The 16,763-nt window shown below is 30.8% G+C and overlaps 1 protein-coding gene across 7 annotated transcripts in view; it reads right to left on the bottom strand.

The window, feature by feature from the left end:
• Positions 1-303: 303 nt before the first annotated feature.
• LOC143253163 (dedicator of cytokinesis protein 3-like) overlaps positions 304-16,763 on the bottom strand; it is a 155,059-nt gene continuing 138,599 nt past the window's right edge. For 5 of the 7 annotated variants that reach the window (XM_076506529.1, XM_076506528.1, XM_076506527.1 and 2 more), the window contains 7 exons: positions 16,352-16,699; positions 15,745-15,974; positions 13,742-13,892; positions 13,034-13,177; positions 11,858-12,116; positions 7,579-7,667; positions 1,239-1,737 (listed from right to left, as the gene is read on the bottom strand). In XM_076506529.1, the coding sequence (XP_076362644.1) occupies positions 1,381-1,737; positions 7,579-7,667; positions 11,858-12,116; positions 13,034-13,177; positions 13,742-13,892; positions 15,745-15,974; positions 16,352-16,699 (1,578 nt within the window). In that variant the 3' untranslated portion in view covers positions 1,239-1,380. Of the gene's footprint in view, positions 1,738-7,578; positions 7,668-11,857; positions 12,117-13,033; positions 13,178-13,741; positions 13,893-15,744; positions 15,975-16,351; positions 16,700-16,763 lie in introns of all 7 variants that reach the window. The other 2 variants (XM_076506530.1, XM_076506531.1) reach the window with 2 other exon arrangements.

The raw sequence follows: 16,763 nt of genomic DNA on the forward strand, positions 1-16,763 counted from the left end.
AAAGGGTGATGAGAAAACTCTCAAAGCAATGAAACTCAAATTTTAACACAGACAAAAGAATTTATATATTAAAACAGAAGCAAGATCATCCTTCCAAAAATGGTAAACAATACTACATCAAGCAAATAAAAATTAGTTCTTCACAACTAATTAAAGTAGTTTTAATGTCTGATTACCAGTAATAAAATACATAGAAAGTATAAATACTTAATAACTATATACCTTATTGACTGCAAATAAACTTCAGTACTCTTGTATACATTTATTCAGAAAATGACTTTGTACTTTTTTTCTTAATATAGGTTAATTCTAATTCATCATGGTTAAAACTTGTTTCATTCAAATTAGACTTGTTTTTTTGTTATATTGGTGCAGCATCTTTAAAAAAAATTACAGATATCTTCCAGCTCTGCATTCCTACTAATGGAAATACACAAGCACTGTTATACTAATACATGGTCCCAAAGTGATATTATGCTTAAGTCAGTAACACTGTTAGTTAACTTAAAAATACAAATTACCAAATGCTGTAATGTTCTCACATACATCTAGATTTATTTAGGTTGTAGTTGTTAACAACTGACCTACTACAAGACAAATATAGTGTGAAGGTTCAAACATATGCAAGGTTAATAATGGGTAAAATGCTTAGAAACTGTTTTAAAAATTGTGCACAAGATTTTTTTTTGAATCAAAGATAATATAGAAATGTTGTGATACTAGTTCTTTATATAGGATTCTGAGGAAATGGAGATGGATTTGTATGGTATCTTCAATTAAATACTGATATCTGAAAACAAATATTAAATTACTTGGTTGTTGTTTAAATTTTGTTTATGTATTTCTAAAGAAATTAGTGTATTGTTTGGGAATAACAATAGTTTCAGAAATGTTTCAGACTTAAAATATTTGTATATATTTTAACATGAACTACACATATACATGTGAATAAATATTTTTGTTTATACGTAACCCATATACTAACAGTGTCATAGATTCTTGGCATTTATTTATATCAGATACTTCAAACTTACTTCTCTGCTGCTCTTAACCAAGACCTCTGAACTACACAATTTTAGAAAGAGTTGTGGAATGTAGCAATAGGGTTATTCACATCAGTTTTAAAGACTTAAAAACAAACAGAGTGGTTGATGAACAGAGCAATCTCCTATCTACTGGGAAGAAAACTAACATAACTTGCAACATTCACACACACATACATTCTCGATGGAATTTACAAACAAAATTATGAGCATAGTCTAATTAAAAAAACATCAATATCTATCCAATTTCTCACAGTTTTAGAGATGAGGAACGTTTTGTGGCCCTACATAAAGTAGCACTGCACGATATGTGGAACAGTAGTCACTCCAACTTGGGTTAGGAGTCGCAGCTAAAGGTAGAGGCACTCTGGCCAGATGCAGAAGTCCGAGAAGATGGCAAAGAAGAGGTGCTTTGAGATGGGGAGTCTGGAGTCGCCATTGGAGAATTCGGAGGTGTGGCTGGATTGCTACATCGGCCACAACTTGATGATCTTTTGGCTGGGATGGGTGGAGGAGGTCGAGGCAACTCTCGGGCTGGAGAAACTGACGCTTCTGGAGTGTGCAAAGGAGAACAGGATGACAGAGTGGCCTCACTGGTTTGTAATGGGGAGTAAGCTGAAGAATCTGGGATCTCCCATGAAACTGGCAAAGACCGAACTTCTCGAGTCTGAAGCATAAATGATGAAGCTGATCCCTGTTAAGAATTAAACATTATCTTTTACAAATTCTTGACAAAATAAGTAACTTAAAAGATGTCAAAAATAAACTTCTTATGAAACAACTATAAAGTTCAGACACTCAGTCAAATGTTATTTTCAGAATTATTATTATTATAATGTATCAACAATACAATAATAAATGTTACAGAACTTTTAAGTCTGGATTGACCAAATGTACAGCATCCAGTAAAATCAACTAAAATAACTGGATGCCGCAGAGGAACGATAAAAACGAGGATTTGGATAATACTTAAAAGAGATTACTGCAATGCTTAGAGGAACTATGAATAAAAGTAATTTATTCTTAAAAAATTAGGTTTGCTTAAAAATCTAGGGCATTAGAAATTGCTTAACTAATTACTTAGTTACTTGGAAAATAATCTTTAATATAAATGTATTTAAAAAATACTAACAGCAGCCATAAAAATAACAGTTCTTATATTTCTGACAGACGTTACAACATCTATACCAGTCCTTTCATCAACAGAGACTGATATTTCTAGTGCTAGTTTTTTCTTCTTCAGAAACTGATATTACCAGGTCTATAAAATACACTTCTCATTTTTTTTAATTACTTTTGTTTACCTTATCTCATAAATGTTGAAAACCACTTTTAATGTTACTATAAAAATGTCACATTTCATGTACTGCGTATAATTACACATTCATATTCTACCTTCAATCATTGTTCAATTTCTTGTAAGTGTCACCAATTATTGTTGCAACACCTTGAATACCTTCAACTTGTCTTGTTAGCCAGAATTTCCTATGCTGGTTGAGTTCCAGGAACAACATTACTGACAATGTGCACAGCATGACACTACTCTTGCAAATGCATGACACAGGAAAGAAATGGGCTTATATGGATGGGTCACTCTAACCCTAATACTGATTCCAGAAAGAGTACACCTTATTTGAAATATGAAAATTTCAGCTGATATAAACCTAGTGACATATATCAAACCAATGTGGAAAATCTAAAAACCATATCATCTACATCAAGTTATTTCCACACTTTTTTATATGCAAAAACGGCTCGTTTGGGCTGAGAAAACACTTTTACATAGAAGAGCGAACAACGTTTCGACCTTCTTCGGTCATCGTCAGGTTCACAAAGAAAGAGGTCTGAATGTATGAATACATCCAAAAAATGAATAACATCCTATCAGACACGAACAAATTTAAACCAATACACACAAATCCAACAAAGACACACGAGACGCAACTGAACAAATTACTACTAAAATGAAAAAAGCCAACACAATTTCACAAACACTTTATTCCTACCTACGTAAAACCGACTCACGCACACCGCAAATATACGGCATCCCCAAACCTCATAAACCAGATTGTCCATTACGACCAATAATGTCCACATATGAATCGTTTAATTACAACCTTGGTAAATACATAGCATGGGCATTCTCCAAATATGTAACATCAGCCAGCTCATTTATCAAAGACTCTTTTAATTTCAAGTCTAATCTAAATCAACTTAATCATAAAGCCTTAATGGCCAGTTTCGATGTTATATCCCTCTTTACAGAAGTTCCAACCACTGAAGCCTGCAAGATAGCCTTAGAACTCTATATCCGAGACCCTAACCCAACTATAGAAATTCCCAGTAACCAGTTAGCAACCCTCATAGAATTCACCACGATAAAGACAAACTTCATGTTCAACAACCAAAACTATATACAAACAAATGGCCTAAGCATGGGAAACCCAGTATCACCAGTTCTAGCCAATATTTTTATGACACAAGTTGAAACACAAGCAATTAACACAGCATTACATCCACCACTATACTGGTACAGATAATCGTAGATGACACGGTTATGGATTCAAATCTACAGAACACATACTTAATTTTTTCAATCACATTAACTCTATACATTCCAACATCAACTTCACATGTGAACAGGAAGAAAACAATCAAATATCATTTCTTAACCTCAAAATTACAAGAACTGATACACAATTTCAAACAGAAATCCACCGAAAAATCACCCATACTGGTCTATACATTCCTTGGGACTCAGCACATGAAACAAAACAAAAACTCAACATACTAAGAAACCAAATAAACACAGCCATAAAACTATGCTCACCAGATAAAATTAACGATGAATTAGACAAAATAAAACAATACTTCACCAACATCAATAAGTTTCCTCCACAAACAGTAGAAAACATTATACGCACCCACCTAGACAGTAAGCAAAATCAACCAACTAAAGTAAATACAGCTCACGAATCAAAAAACCACGAAACCATATACTGCTGTATACCATATATTCCTGACATCAGCAAACAAATAACCAACATTTGGCAAAAATTAGTAACAAAATATGACATTCCAATTAATACCAAATTTATTCAAAAACCCCGCACAAAACTGAGGTCTATACTATGTAAAACTACACTGACAAACACCACACCAACATTATTTATAAAATACAATGTGATAACTGCCACGACTTCTATATTGAGAAACAAGTAGAAAAATGGAAGCCAGATTCAAAGAACATAAAAGTCACCTTCACACGTTTTCAACACTGCAAGTCAAATAAACACAACATAACCATAGAAAACACTCAAATACTAAATAAAGAAACAAACATAAACAAACGCAAAATTAAAGAAGCCTTACTTATACAACAACTTAAACCCAAAATAAACCAATATAAAGGAATGCCTTTATACCTATATTAATAAAATAAAATTATATATTCAAACATCTAATACCGCCCTCTACATTTCGACACACAGTTACACAACCCCTTTCAGACATGTGGTCGGCTTCCGGTCAGTTACCTCTTTCTTTGTGAACCTGACGATGACCGAAGAAGGTCGAAACGTTGTTCGCTCTTCTATGTAAAAGTGTTTTCTCAGCCCAAACGAGCCGTTTTTGCATATAAATTTCTCAACAAGTGGGTTTCTCGTCATCACTGATTATTTCCACACTGATCCATTATGCTTTAAACCTTCAGATTCTGCACACAATTGGAGTTTTTGTTTCAATGGTTTGTGTATTTGATGTGTTGCAGAAGCATAATCAACTTTATAATTTGCATGAGAGCAGGCCAATTGTAATTTCAAATGAATATAACAAAACTCTCACATAACCCATTTGAAAGGATGATGTAGGTTGCTAAATACCATGCCTAGTAGTTTCCACTGTTTTGTTCAACCATTTGTGGTTTATATTTCCCAATGCATTTGTGTGACAAGTTTCAAAAGACTTGAATCCTCTGTAAAGTACTAGTTACACAGTTTCTGTAGAAAGAATGTCATCAATATCTTTTCATACTTAGTTTGTAAAGTCAATAAAATGCATTCCTAAATTCTTCATTCACAACAGACACAACATTTGATAGCCTACTGGTAAAAATGTTCTCAATATCATTTCTAACACATGATACATCCTTACTTTGTCCACAAGCAAACTATGGTACAAAGACAGACATAATATATCCAACAGTAGATGCAATCATTACTGGTTTGGCAAGTATCAATTGCCTGTGAATACAGTAACTTAACACTTTTTTTGTGTATTTGTGTTCATCACCTTAAAATCAGAATGGCAACATCATTGCTCCTTTCTTCTAGAAGATCCTGTACAGGAATACAAACAGTTTGATATCAGTTCTTAGTAGCTGATTATGTTCTAATCCACAAGACAAAGAAATGAAACTGTTCACCAAAGCAGAATGCACTGAGTGTATTTACAATTTTCTTTACAGTAAAATTACTTTTTAAAATTCAGAATTGTAGAAAACCCTCCGATGGAATCTAACAAAAATCTACAAACAGGTTCACAAAGATACTTACAAAAGCATTCCTCATAGATGGAATTTTTTGTAGGCCTATCAATTAAAATGAAATTTGATCATCAATCCAGTCAGATTAAAGAATTTAGAATCAGTTAGTTACTGATACCTATTAAAGTCTATATCATCTTTTTTTTTTTTTGCTCTAAATGTTTTCTTTAAAAGACCAATTCTATCTGCATCTATCGCCTGGTATAAGTCAAGTATGAATAGCTGAATGTCCAGACGACTTTTGCAGCAGAAGGCTCCACCAACTTAAGCTTTAAGTGGTACAACAATTGGATGAGGATATTTTGAGTATTTTGACACATTTGGCCAATCAATCAATAAATGGCAGGAATTTCAGTACGAGATCTTCCAAAGTTAAGCCCCTGTTATGATGGTGGTGTGGGCTGTACATAGTTTTATGTTTTTAGCTTAATTAAAGATGGCAGAATTGAAAATTCTTCAAAGAGTCAGGAGACGTCAACAGAACCTTGAATATTGGAGTTTTAGAATTTATTGTTTCACAAACCAAATGGTCACTATGGGACATGGGTCCTTCAGGGCTGCAGGGATCTATAAATTCAAAGTCAAAAAACTTTGTTCTGGTGGAAACAGGAATGTTCTGAGAGAACCCACTTTTACATCCCAAGCATCAAAAACTATGCCTGAGCTATGCTTGAGAAAATGTCCAGAACAAATATGAATGGTAAAAGAGAAAGCAAAGGAGAGAAACATTACACATTTGACCAGTGAACTGATGATCAGTCTTAAATGCTGATACATTATACAATCTGGTTTGATCAAAGATGCACAAAAACATGGGTAAAAATTTAGCTCAAATTACTTTATTAGTTTTGTTGCCACCTAGATTAAGAATAATTACATGTGCAGTAATAGTCCTTATAACAGCATATAGTATCAGTTCGTCTTTCTCATAGACTAATGTCACTAGCATCAGTTACTCCACATACAGAGACTGATATTACCAGTCATTCTGACAACAGATGTTGATAACTGCTACTAGGTATACCCTCGAAAACTGGAAACTAATATAGGTTCTTACATCTCAAAGATTTAATATCACTAGTGCCAATTCTTTTATTTACACACATTGATATCATTTGTAGGTCTGTTTAACAACATATCAAGGATACTAGTACAAGTTATTCTATTAAGGAATGTTGACAACTACTGTATGTTCTTCTGTCTAGAAAATTATTACTATACTACAAGTTCTTACACCTATAAGTATTTATCACATCAATAAAATTTATATTAACAAAGAACAGTGATTACCACTTCTATTTATTAAGATAAATAATTAGTATGAGTTTTTCTTCACATATTGATAATTATTACCTTTCTCCTACATGTAGATACTGATATTATTTGAAGTTGTATCAACAAATTGGTAACTAATACCAGTTCTATCTAGAGTTTATTATAAGTTTAACTTATTTTATTAATGGAAATAGAAAACTAGTTCAAGTCCTTCTATGACAGATATTTATACATAGTATCATGTTCTACAAACAGATATTGAAAATATTAATATGAGTTCTTCCACCAACAAACATCATTATATCACAAATTCCCTTTTTTACTAAGAAATATATTAACAGTATCAGTTTATGTATCAATAGATACAAATATCACTAGAATTTCTTTTATTAAACAGCCTGATGACAATTACAAGGTTTCTTATTTACTGTTTATAATGACATTATCAGTTCTATATTGTAACTGATTCTTAATACCAGTTATTTCTCCTATCATTGCTTAATAACCATTTATCTATAGATGACTAGGACACATTTTTATGTGCACACAATTTAATCATAATAGTACCAGTGTTCTATCAACAAAAATTGCTAATAGTAATACAGGATTTTTTTTGTCATTGAATATTAAATCCATTTAAATCCGCAATTCATGATTTACATTTTATACAACATTGTAAAAAAAACTGTTACCTTGGTACCCACACTATTAACTTACTTTTTTGACTAGACGATGAGGAAGTGCTGGTTTAGAGTCATCAGAAACTACAGAACCATTTGATGTATTGGCCATTCGTTTTTCATTTCCTTTAATTATAAAAAAAATGTTTTTTAAAGGCAATTTCTAGAAAATAATAATTAACCATTCAAGTTGCATGACTTATGCAAACGTGTAACTGGCAAGACATAAATAAATATGCTAAAAACTAAAAAATTTTAACAATTATTTTTGTTTATATTACAAATGTACTGATCAAAATCAACCAAAAATAACATTTATGGTTTGACATACAAAATAAGAGTTCACAGCTTGAAAAGACAGGGAATCAAATTTTAGTAATTAACTTTTACAATTTTCAGACTTTCACAAATTCTCAGTAGCAATTTATCTTCAGTTCAACTAACTGACAGCAATATTGCACCTCAGTAAAACATGTGCAATGATTAGTGAATTCTTCAGTAGGCTTTATATTATTCTAGTGTCATTACCAAGTAAAATAACTATAAAATATAAGTACACAGTGTTGTGAAAAATACAACTAAAGTTGTTAACATCTTAAGATGAAGCATTACAAAAGAAACAGAAGGAATTTTAAGAAACAAACATAGAAAATGAGTGGCGAGATTTCATTTTAATTACTTTAAACATAATTAACCTTTCATACCATCAAAACAAAACATCTTTTGCAATTTAACCAATGTTTCACAGTTACATTTACTCAATTTTGAATACTTATCTTGTTCTACTTTTCTTCCAAAGAGTCAGTTTATTTCACACAACTGGTAATAAATAAGGTGAAAAACAGCTAAAAATTGGATATAAAAGAACTGTTAAAACACATGTATTTCAGCAGTATTAGCCTGGTATAATCAATTTATCCTGATGATGCCAGGTTAACACTGGAGAAATATAAAAAAAATATTTTAACAAATTTTTTTATATCACACTAGTAGATATTTTGTTTCTCATATATTAAAAACATTTAATATCAAAACTTGCATAACATTAAATATCTTAAAGCACTGCAATCCAACAATAATAAAATTATTAACCTACTCAATCAAAGGTCAGGTACTGTTATGATGAACAGAGAATTTTCAGTTTATGTTTTTGTAAATTTGCTCAAAGCTACATATGAGCTATATGCATTAGTTATCCCTAATTTTAAACTAATAGAACAAGGAAAGGTAGCTAGTTAACAGCACCATCACTAGTGCTTTGGCTATGGAAATTGAATTATAAGATTTGGTTGCCACTTTTATAATGTACAACCTCTTCAATGAGTGAATCACAATAATTCTGTAGCAATGGAACTTAATATTAACAGTCTGACATGTTAGCCACTGGGCCATATCCAACACAAATGTTTTCAGAGAGAAACTTATAACAAGCACTAAGTTCTGAAACAAATCAATTTAAAGAGATCACAAAACTAAGTATAATACTCTACACTGTTAGTAAGTGCACTACAGAGCTTCTTCCTGACAAGGTTGTTATCTAGATGATAGTTTTATTTAAAACCCTGAGATCTAATAATTATGCAATTTAATTGCATCTCAGGTTTAATATCTATTTATTTATTTATGCTCAATACTTTGTAATATTTAAGTAATGTCCAACACTATTTTAAACTAAAACCATTGTTTGTTTTGAATTCGGTTTCTTTTTAACAAAGTGTTCTTGTCGTCCTCAACAAGTATATTTTGTTCCTACAACTAGTGTGCTGGTCTTGAACTATGTACTTATTTTAACATCTGTAAGATTAGTATTGAAACATTCTTTCTTTGTAAAGTACTGTTTAACAACTATTTTTCAGATACAATTTTTATAATGATAACTTGGAGAGTCCAGTTTAACTTACTAACCCTTGGTTAACATATTATACATGCTAGACTTCCTTCAAGGAGTATAGTGTAACAACTATTGTTATAGATGCAGTTTTTATAAGAACAAATCGAAAAGTTTTGATGATTTTATAAAATACTTCAATAACTTCTTTACCTATATACCAGTCTTTTAATCTCTTTAATTTAATCGTTTATATCATAAAGTATTTTATATTCAGTTGCTTCTATTTACCAGTTTATACTCAGAAGTGTAGTATTTTTGAGTAATGATTATGTTAGTCTGCACAATCTACTTATTCAACAAATCAACTGAAATTTGTTATTATAAACCTAAAATAAGTTGACAACCAGTAAGGCCTCTAGCAGTGTTATTCTGATACAAAATATAAAATACTGATAAATGGATATAAATAAGGTAGAAACATAAAATATTTTGATATTCCAACATGATAAATACCAACTTTTAAATATACAATGGGTAACAAACCATATTCATTCTAACATACTTTAAGGGAGCTAAAAATCTACACACCTTGTAACTAACAACTTACATGAATGAAGCTTTTGATACAACGCTTGTGATTATTTCCTCAACAAGAAGTCAAAATGATGGGTTTCTTCAAAATTCTTTCATAGATATTCAAGAATGAAAAAGTTTGCATGCTTGTAATTTTTAGCAAGTAAAATCTCCAATTATGTGGATAATAATGCTGTATAAGTTGTTTGTAAAACAGCATAGAGAATAAATAATTTATATTTACTAGATAACAAACTCTCTTTATGCTGCTTTTATTTGATTTTAAATTTTTCTACTGAACACACTTCTGCACAGAAAAACAAATTATCTGTTAAAAATCATTATAAGATACATTTAACCAATTTCTAACAGCATGACAAACCCATCACTTTACATTTTAACTCTTGCAAAGATTAATTTTTGGTATAAAAAATAACTTTTATTATGCAACAAACAAATATGCAAGACTGCCATATTAGTCTCTTGTAGATTTAAACAAATATACTCACTTTATTTAATGGCTGGCTTTCATTTAAACTTCAGTTAAATCAATGGACAAATCACAATGTAATTGTGTGAAGGCCAGATTTCTTTAGAAATGTTTTACAATTTTAAGCTCCATCAAAACTTCAGAATCCCTTGTTACCATTAGGTAAGATTAAAAGCCATGATGGGGAATAGTTCATAAATTTCAAAATTCAGAATAAAAATACTTGATCAAATCAGTCTCTCACCCAGTAACATGGACTATATGTCATAATTCAACTGATCACAAAGGATTTAAAGTGATATAAAGGATTATCTGTTTTTTTTGCAATGGTATAATATCGAGAAAGTCAGATGTTATCTTGGAGCAGACAGTTTCTAATCAATAAAAATCATTTCAACATTTTTACAACTAACTGCTTCATTTTGGTGTAACAATTATTAGTAAATGCTCTAATACATTTTTTATTAATTTCTCACTATTTAAAACAACACTTTTTATAAGTACTATCTTTTGAACTCAACATATATTACACATCCCTTACTATTATTAATAATCTATCATTTCACATTAATTTAAGAATGTATTGCTAATGATTGCAAATAATTTCACCTTATCAAACTACAAATATACACCTCATTATTAGAAATACTCTTTTTTAATACATATAATGCATAACAACAACTATAAGCAGTTAATTAAAACCCTTCGTCTTAAATTATACATATCATTAATAAAATTATCTCACCTTTTATGTTCTTACATAGAAATATATTTTCTCCAGCATAATACTAATTCATCTTCTACATTATTTTTTATAATTATATATATACATACATACATACATACATATATCCTTCATATATATTAAAACTAGTTTATTTGAAGTTATATATTCCTCAACATGAAAACATTATAAATTTAATTTTGCATATCCATCAACAGAAATATCACAGTTAATCTTCTCAGAATTGTTCTTTAAACTATACATATCAATAGTGAATAACAATGTCTTCAACAATAAAATGACCTATGATTTGTTATTTTTGACTTCACCACTTTAGTTTTCATATTAAAAATTATAATAAAAATCTCAATAATATCTAAAAATAACTCCAAGAAACTTGAGGAAAAAATAAGCACAAAGCTTTTAATTCCATGTCTGTGATTAAAATGTCTATGGGAAATAAATGTACTATTTATTTATCAACATGCTTAAAAAAAAATTTAAGTACTTGTTATTAATATATAATGTTTCTCTTAATGTATAATTACATTTTGGAAAGAGAGTTTTTCTTGTACAATTAGAATACTACATTTTCATGTTTAATATTAAAAGCTAAAATAGTAAACAAAAAATGTATAAAAAATTTGCTGTGGATTCTATTCTTCTATCCTACAATAATTACTACTTCATAGTCTGACCTTTATCAGAACGTGGTGGTAATGGTGGAGCACCCTCTGAACAGCTTGGTTCTGACCAACTATTACGCGTCATTGGAGTAGGTGAAATATTTTCAGGTGTGTGAGGCCACTTACTGGAAAATTTTGGACTTGAAGTTTTAGAAGATCCATGTTGGTGTGAAGATGGTGAAGCATACCCAAGGATTTCATCAGCTGGATCCAAAGTTGCAGGTGGAAGGTCTCGAGAATGAAATATTACTCGAGAAGATCGCTCTGAGCCCTAAAATGTAAATTAATAGTTAATACAAAAATTATGGTTTCTTTAGAACAGACATCTTTTACAAAGAGAGATATAAACTATATCTTAATGTACAAAAGATTCTTATAAATTACCTTTTCCACTTAAAAATGCATAACATATTAACAAATAAAAAAGGTACCAACAATTAAAAATCATTTTAGAAATTATCAAGAATACAATGAATTTTATTTCATCTATACAAAGCACATACTGACTAAAATAGCACTGACTATGCATAAGTAAATATGAAAGATACTACAAACAACTTGTTTAAAAAAAACTGATTAAAATACAGTTATGCTACAGTTACTACAAAAAGGAAAACATGCTGAACAAATCTATGATATTTATTTAATGTAGTCTTAAAAATAAAGTAAAATAATTGAAAAAACTGAGGCAAAGGTAAGAGAAAATATGAAAATAATGTACATTATTATACTGAAATAAAATGACAATTTGAACAGTTAAGGTTGGATAGTTTTTTTTATTATTATTATTATTATTATTATTATTATTATTATTATACTTAAGAGACTTTAATTTAATTAACCAAATGTACAGTTTAAGCAGTGTAAAATTTAACAGCAAAACTGAATTAAAACTAAAAGAAATGTACTTGTTTAAAGTATTGTGCATGATCAAAACCAAAAAAGCAGTTTTTTAATTTAGACAGAGAAGAACTAGAGGAGAAAATAAAAACATGACAAAAATAAGACTAGTTGTAAAATATTATCAATAAAAATGTGAAAAAAGTTTCTTAGTCTAAAATAAAGTACATAACACAGAACACAACAGAAAAATTTAAGGCAGTAAAGATGATCATGCAGTGTTCTGAGCAAAAGAAAGCATCACTGAGCTACATCATCATCCAATTTAAGCACTTGGAAACAAGTTACCCTAGAGTCAGTTGAGAGCCCCAGGGTCACTGAACGGGGTCGAGTAGGAAGTGGTGGGGGACCACAAGGGGTTAAAGATCCAGAGGCTCGTGAAGGGGGTTGGGGTAGTGGTCTGTCAACTATACTCCTAGGCTCTGCATAGTCCTGACAAAAGGACATAGAGAGAGATGTATGCTTATCTATGTTACAACCATACAATATCATCATTACCATGTGTTGAGAACAAAGAGGTTAGTTTTATGGTTTATAATACATAAATACACTTCCTTTCTAATTGCATTCATACACAGATATGACACAACACATCTGTCATGTATATAAATATGTGCTACAGCTTTGAAGCAAGGTGCATTTTATAAAAGGTAGTACAAAGTTAAACAAAAAGAAAATGTGTAAATCACACTATTTTAGTGCCTATGATGAATAAAATAGTGCCAAAACTGTTTCTCGTTATAAAGGAGCAAAAACTGATTAGGAGTAATAAACATAAGTATAGTAGAAAATTGTGTAAATAACATGTTTAGTGAATCATATAAAAATGTATTCAAAAGAAAGAATGAGGGAAAAAAAAGGCGATATATATATGTTGCAAACAACTGCTTACAAAAAGACAAAAAATAATCCACTGTTTATATAAATATTTATTCATTTCTTATAATTTTGTTTACTTCAAACAAATATAAGGTTTCTACACTGCCCACAACACACCTGAGGTTTGGTGTAAATATCATCCTCATCAGATCCTTCTGGTAAAAGTTGCCCATACAAACTTGACCCTGAAGATGAAGATCGATTGCTAGCACAGTCTGGTGGAGGTTTCTTTAACATGACTTCTGCTGGAACTGGAGGCAATGGAGTACTAAAAGCACACACAAATAAACTTAAATATTATATATGAGAAATCAAATCTATTAGCCCACACATTCATCAGTGTGATGAACAGTAAGCAATCATGCAGTAAAGTAACAAACTGTACACACAGATACCTACTAGTCTTTGTAATAATGCCTGTATTGTAACGTATTAATCAAAAAATCAGGTAAAAAACTAAAGACATATGACAATAATGACAGTAATAAATGTAAATTAACAAGCTGCAAGAATAGACAACTGTCAATCAAAACCTTAATACAGTGGAACCCCTCTAAAGCAGCCACCTTCGGGACTGAGACAAACTGGCCTGATTAGAGGGGTTCCACTGTACATAATTAGGGATTATGTAAACAACAAAAGAGACTGTGATTGAATGACCGCTTTCAAGGGGTGATTGATTCTGAGGGGTGGCCACTTAGAGGGGTTCCACTGTATATGTAACATTAGATAGGCAAGAAGTTCTACTAATCTTGGTAGCAATGTGTTTAGTGTAATGAGCTACAAACACATACATCTGTTAATTGTGGTAATCAAAGCATAAAAAGCTATATACTTGAATACACTCTGATTACTGATCTGCAGTATGAAACTCATTTGTCTCTTACAGAATCAAAATATCAAGCTACAATCACTGACAGTAAGTAATTATTGCACCAAAATAACAGCTTTGGATAATTATCAATTATAAATGTAAAGAATCAAGAACAAGTGTCAATCAGTAAATTAAATGAACTGTTTGTCAAAAAAGAAGAACCATCATATCTTACGTAAAAATAAAAAATTAGGAAATGTTTAAAGTAATGAAAATATGGCCTGACATACTGATTTTATCAACAAGCCCTGTCTAGTTTTAAATATACTACACTTTCATTATTAAAAACCCACTTGAAAAGAAATTAAAACTTTAATTAAAATAAAGTACAGAACAACATTTTGACCTTCATAGGTCATCTTCAGGTTAACAAAGAGAAGTTGCAACTGCACCTTATTTTAATTAAAGTTTTAATACCCATACCAGCTGTCATTAGAATACTACAATTTGTGATTTGAGAAACACCACTACAAGATAAGTGAACACATCAGTGCATCAAGTTCTTAAGTCTCCACAATGATCTAGGTTTTCTTTTCATTCTACTTTTTGTTAGTTTTATGTAGTTCTGTACATATATGATTGAGCTGTTACTCTTCAATAATATTAACTTCTTTTTATATCTTTGAATGCATATTTTTTGAGTTATAATGGACCACCCACTTCAAAAATCTGCAGACTATAATTTAACATGTTACCTTCATTGCCATAATTACTTGTTATTGGAAAATCTTGTAAACAAGAATTAATCATAACCAGTGAATACAGTTCAAATGTTTCATGATCACAAACAAAAAATAATAAAGATATTTCTCTCTCTTGTTCTTTTTAACATTATAAGCAAAATAAATAAAGATGCAGATTTTGACAACATAAAAACAATTCTTTTTAAAAGCTATTACTAATTTTCATAAGAAAGAGGGCAAATTATTTTTCTTACTTCCCCAAAGTTATAAGTATAAAAGCCCTTTGTGCAGCTTTTGTGCTTAATTATAAAGAACAATCCCCATGTTCTAAAAGCATTCAAAAAGGCACAAACCTTATACTTCTTACAAAGTCAAAATGGATTTAGAATGACATCACACTCTGTGAAATGTGTTTGTAGATTGATATAATAAAATATTTCTGAATAAACTGATGAAACTCGAAAGAATGAACATGAAAAATGTAACAAAAAATTATAATATAACTGGAAGATACTGTAACATTTATGATGATAAAACAAAATTAATAAATCATGATCACATACTGAACAATCGACGGCCTTCTCACGTCTCCTGATTCTCCAACAGCAACTGGCGTGGGTGGTAACTCCCCTTTTCTACCTAGGCTTAACCGAGCCACCATGTTTGGAGAGCCAGCTTCCCTTATTGACTGTTTCATAACAGCAAATCTGTCAACTAGTCGATGGTGAAGTGGAAGGACTTCTGGTGGAGCCAGTCTTCCGTGAAGAGACAAGCCCCCCTCAAGTATCTGAACCTGTAAAACAAGTGAACTCTAAAAATCAATGCTTTGAAAATTATACAAACTCTGTATTGAAAACTAAACAAAAATACAAGTACTGTGAAAAAGTTCTGGAATTTTTTAAAACTTGTGTTGAAATGAAATACACTGCAAATATGGGTAAATATATTTATGGAAAAGCATATAAAGTCCTGTATTTAAAAAAAATTAAAGATATGGAAACTTAAATATTTGAAATGCAAATCATATAAACAGCTATAAATATGCAGTATATCTGTACATATATGACAAAAACATAAGTAATGAGCCTTTAATAAAGATACTGCACCCAATCAAATCTTAAAAACTATGTTTGGGATAATTAGCACAAATTTTCAAAGAATAAATCATACCTTCTCTAGTATTAGGATCTTGAGTCGATCAATATACTCAGCCTGTTCTGGATTCTGACTGGCAAAGCTAGGGGTTAAAAATGCTTGTTGATACTTAGCAATTCCTCCATTGACTGCAGCTTCAATCACACCTTGAAGTCTCATGCTAAGTGGACTGATGGATCTTTTAGGGTCACTGGTGTACTGAGCTATTAGTCGTCTCAGTTCTTTGTTCATATGATCCACAGTTTCCCAAGCATGTGCAATTGGTGAAATTTCTTCTAACTGGCGGTCAATCACTTCAAACCACCGTAAGATTCCGGGAAGACGAGAAGCTGTGGTTAGAGTTGTGCGTTCAATCCATAAACTCTATATTAGGGTGGCAAAAGTAATTAACTGTTATTGGACAAGTTAATTAATAGCAGTTAAGATG

Source organism: Tachypleus tridentatus, chromosome 6, assembly GCF_004210375.1.
Source record: "Tachypleus tridentatus isolate NWPU-2018 chromosome 6, ASM421037v1, whole genome shotgun sequence".
Lineage (NCBI taxonomy): Eukaryota > Metazoa > Arthropoda > Merostomata > Xiphosura > Limulidae > Tachypleus > Tachypleus tridentatus.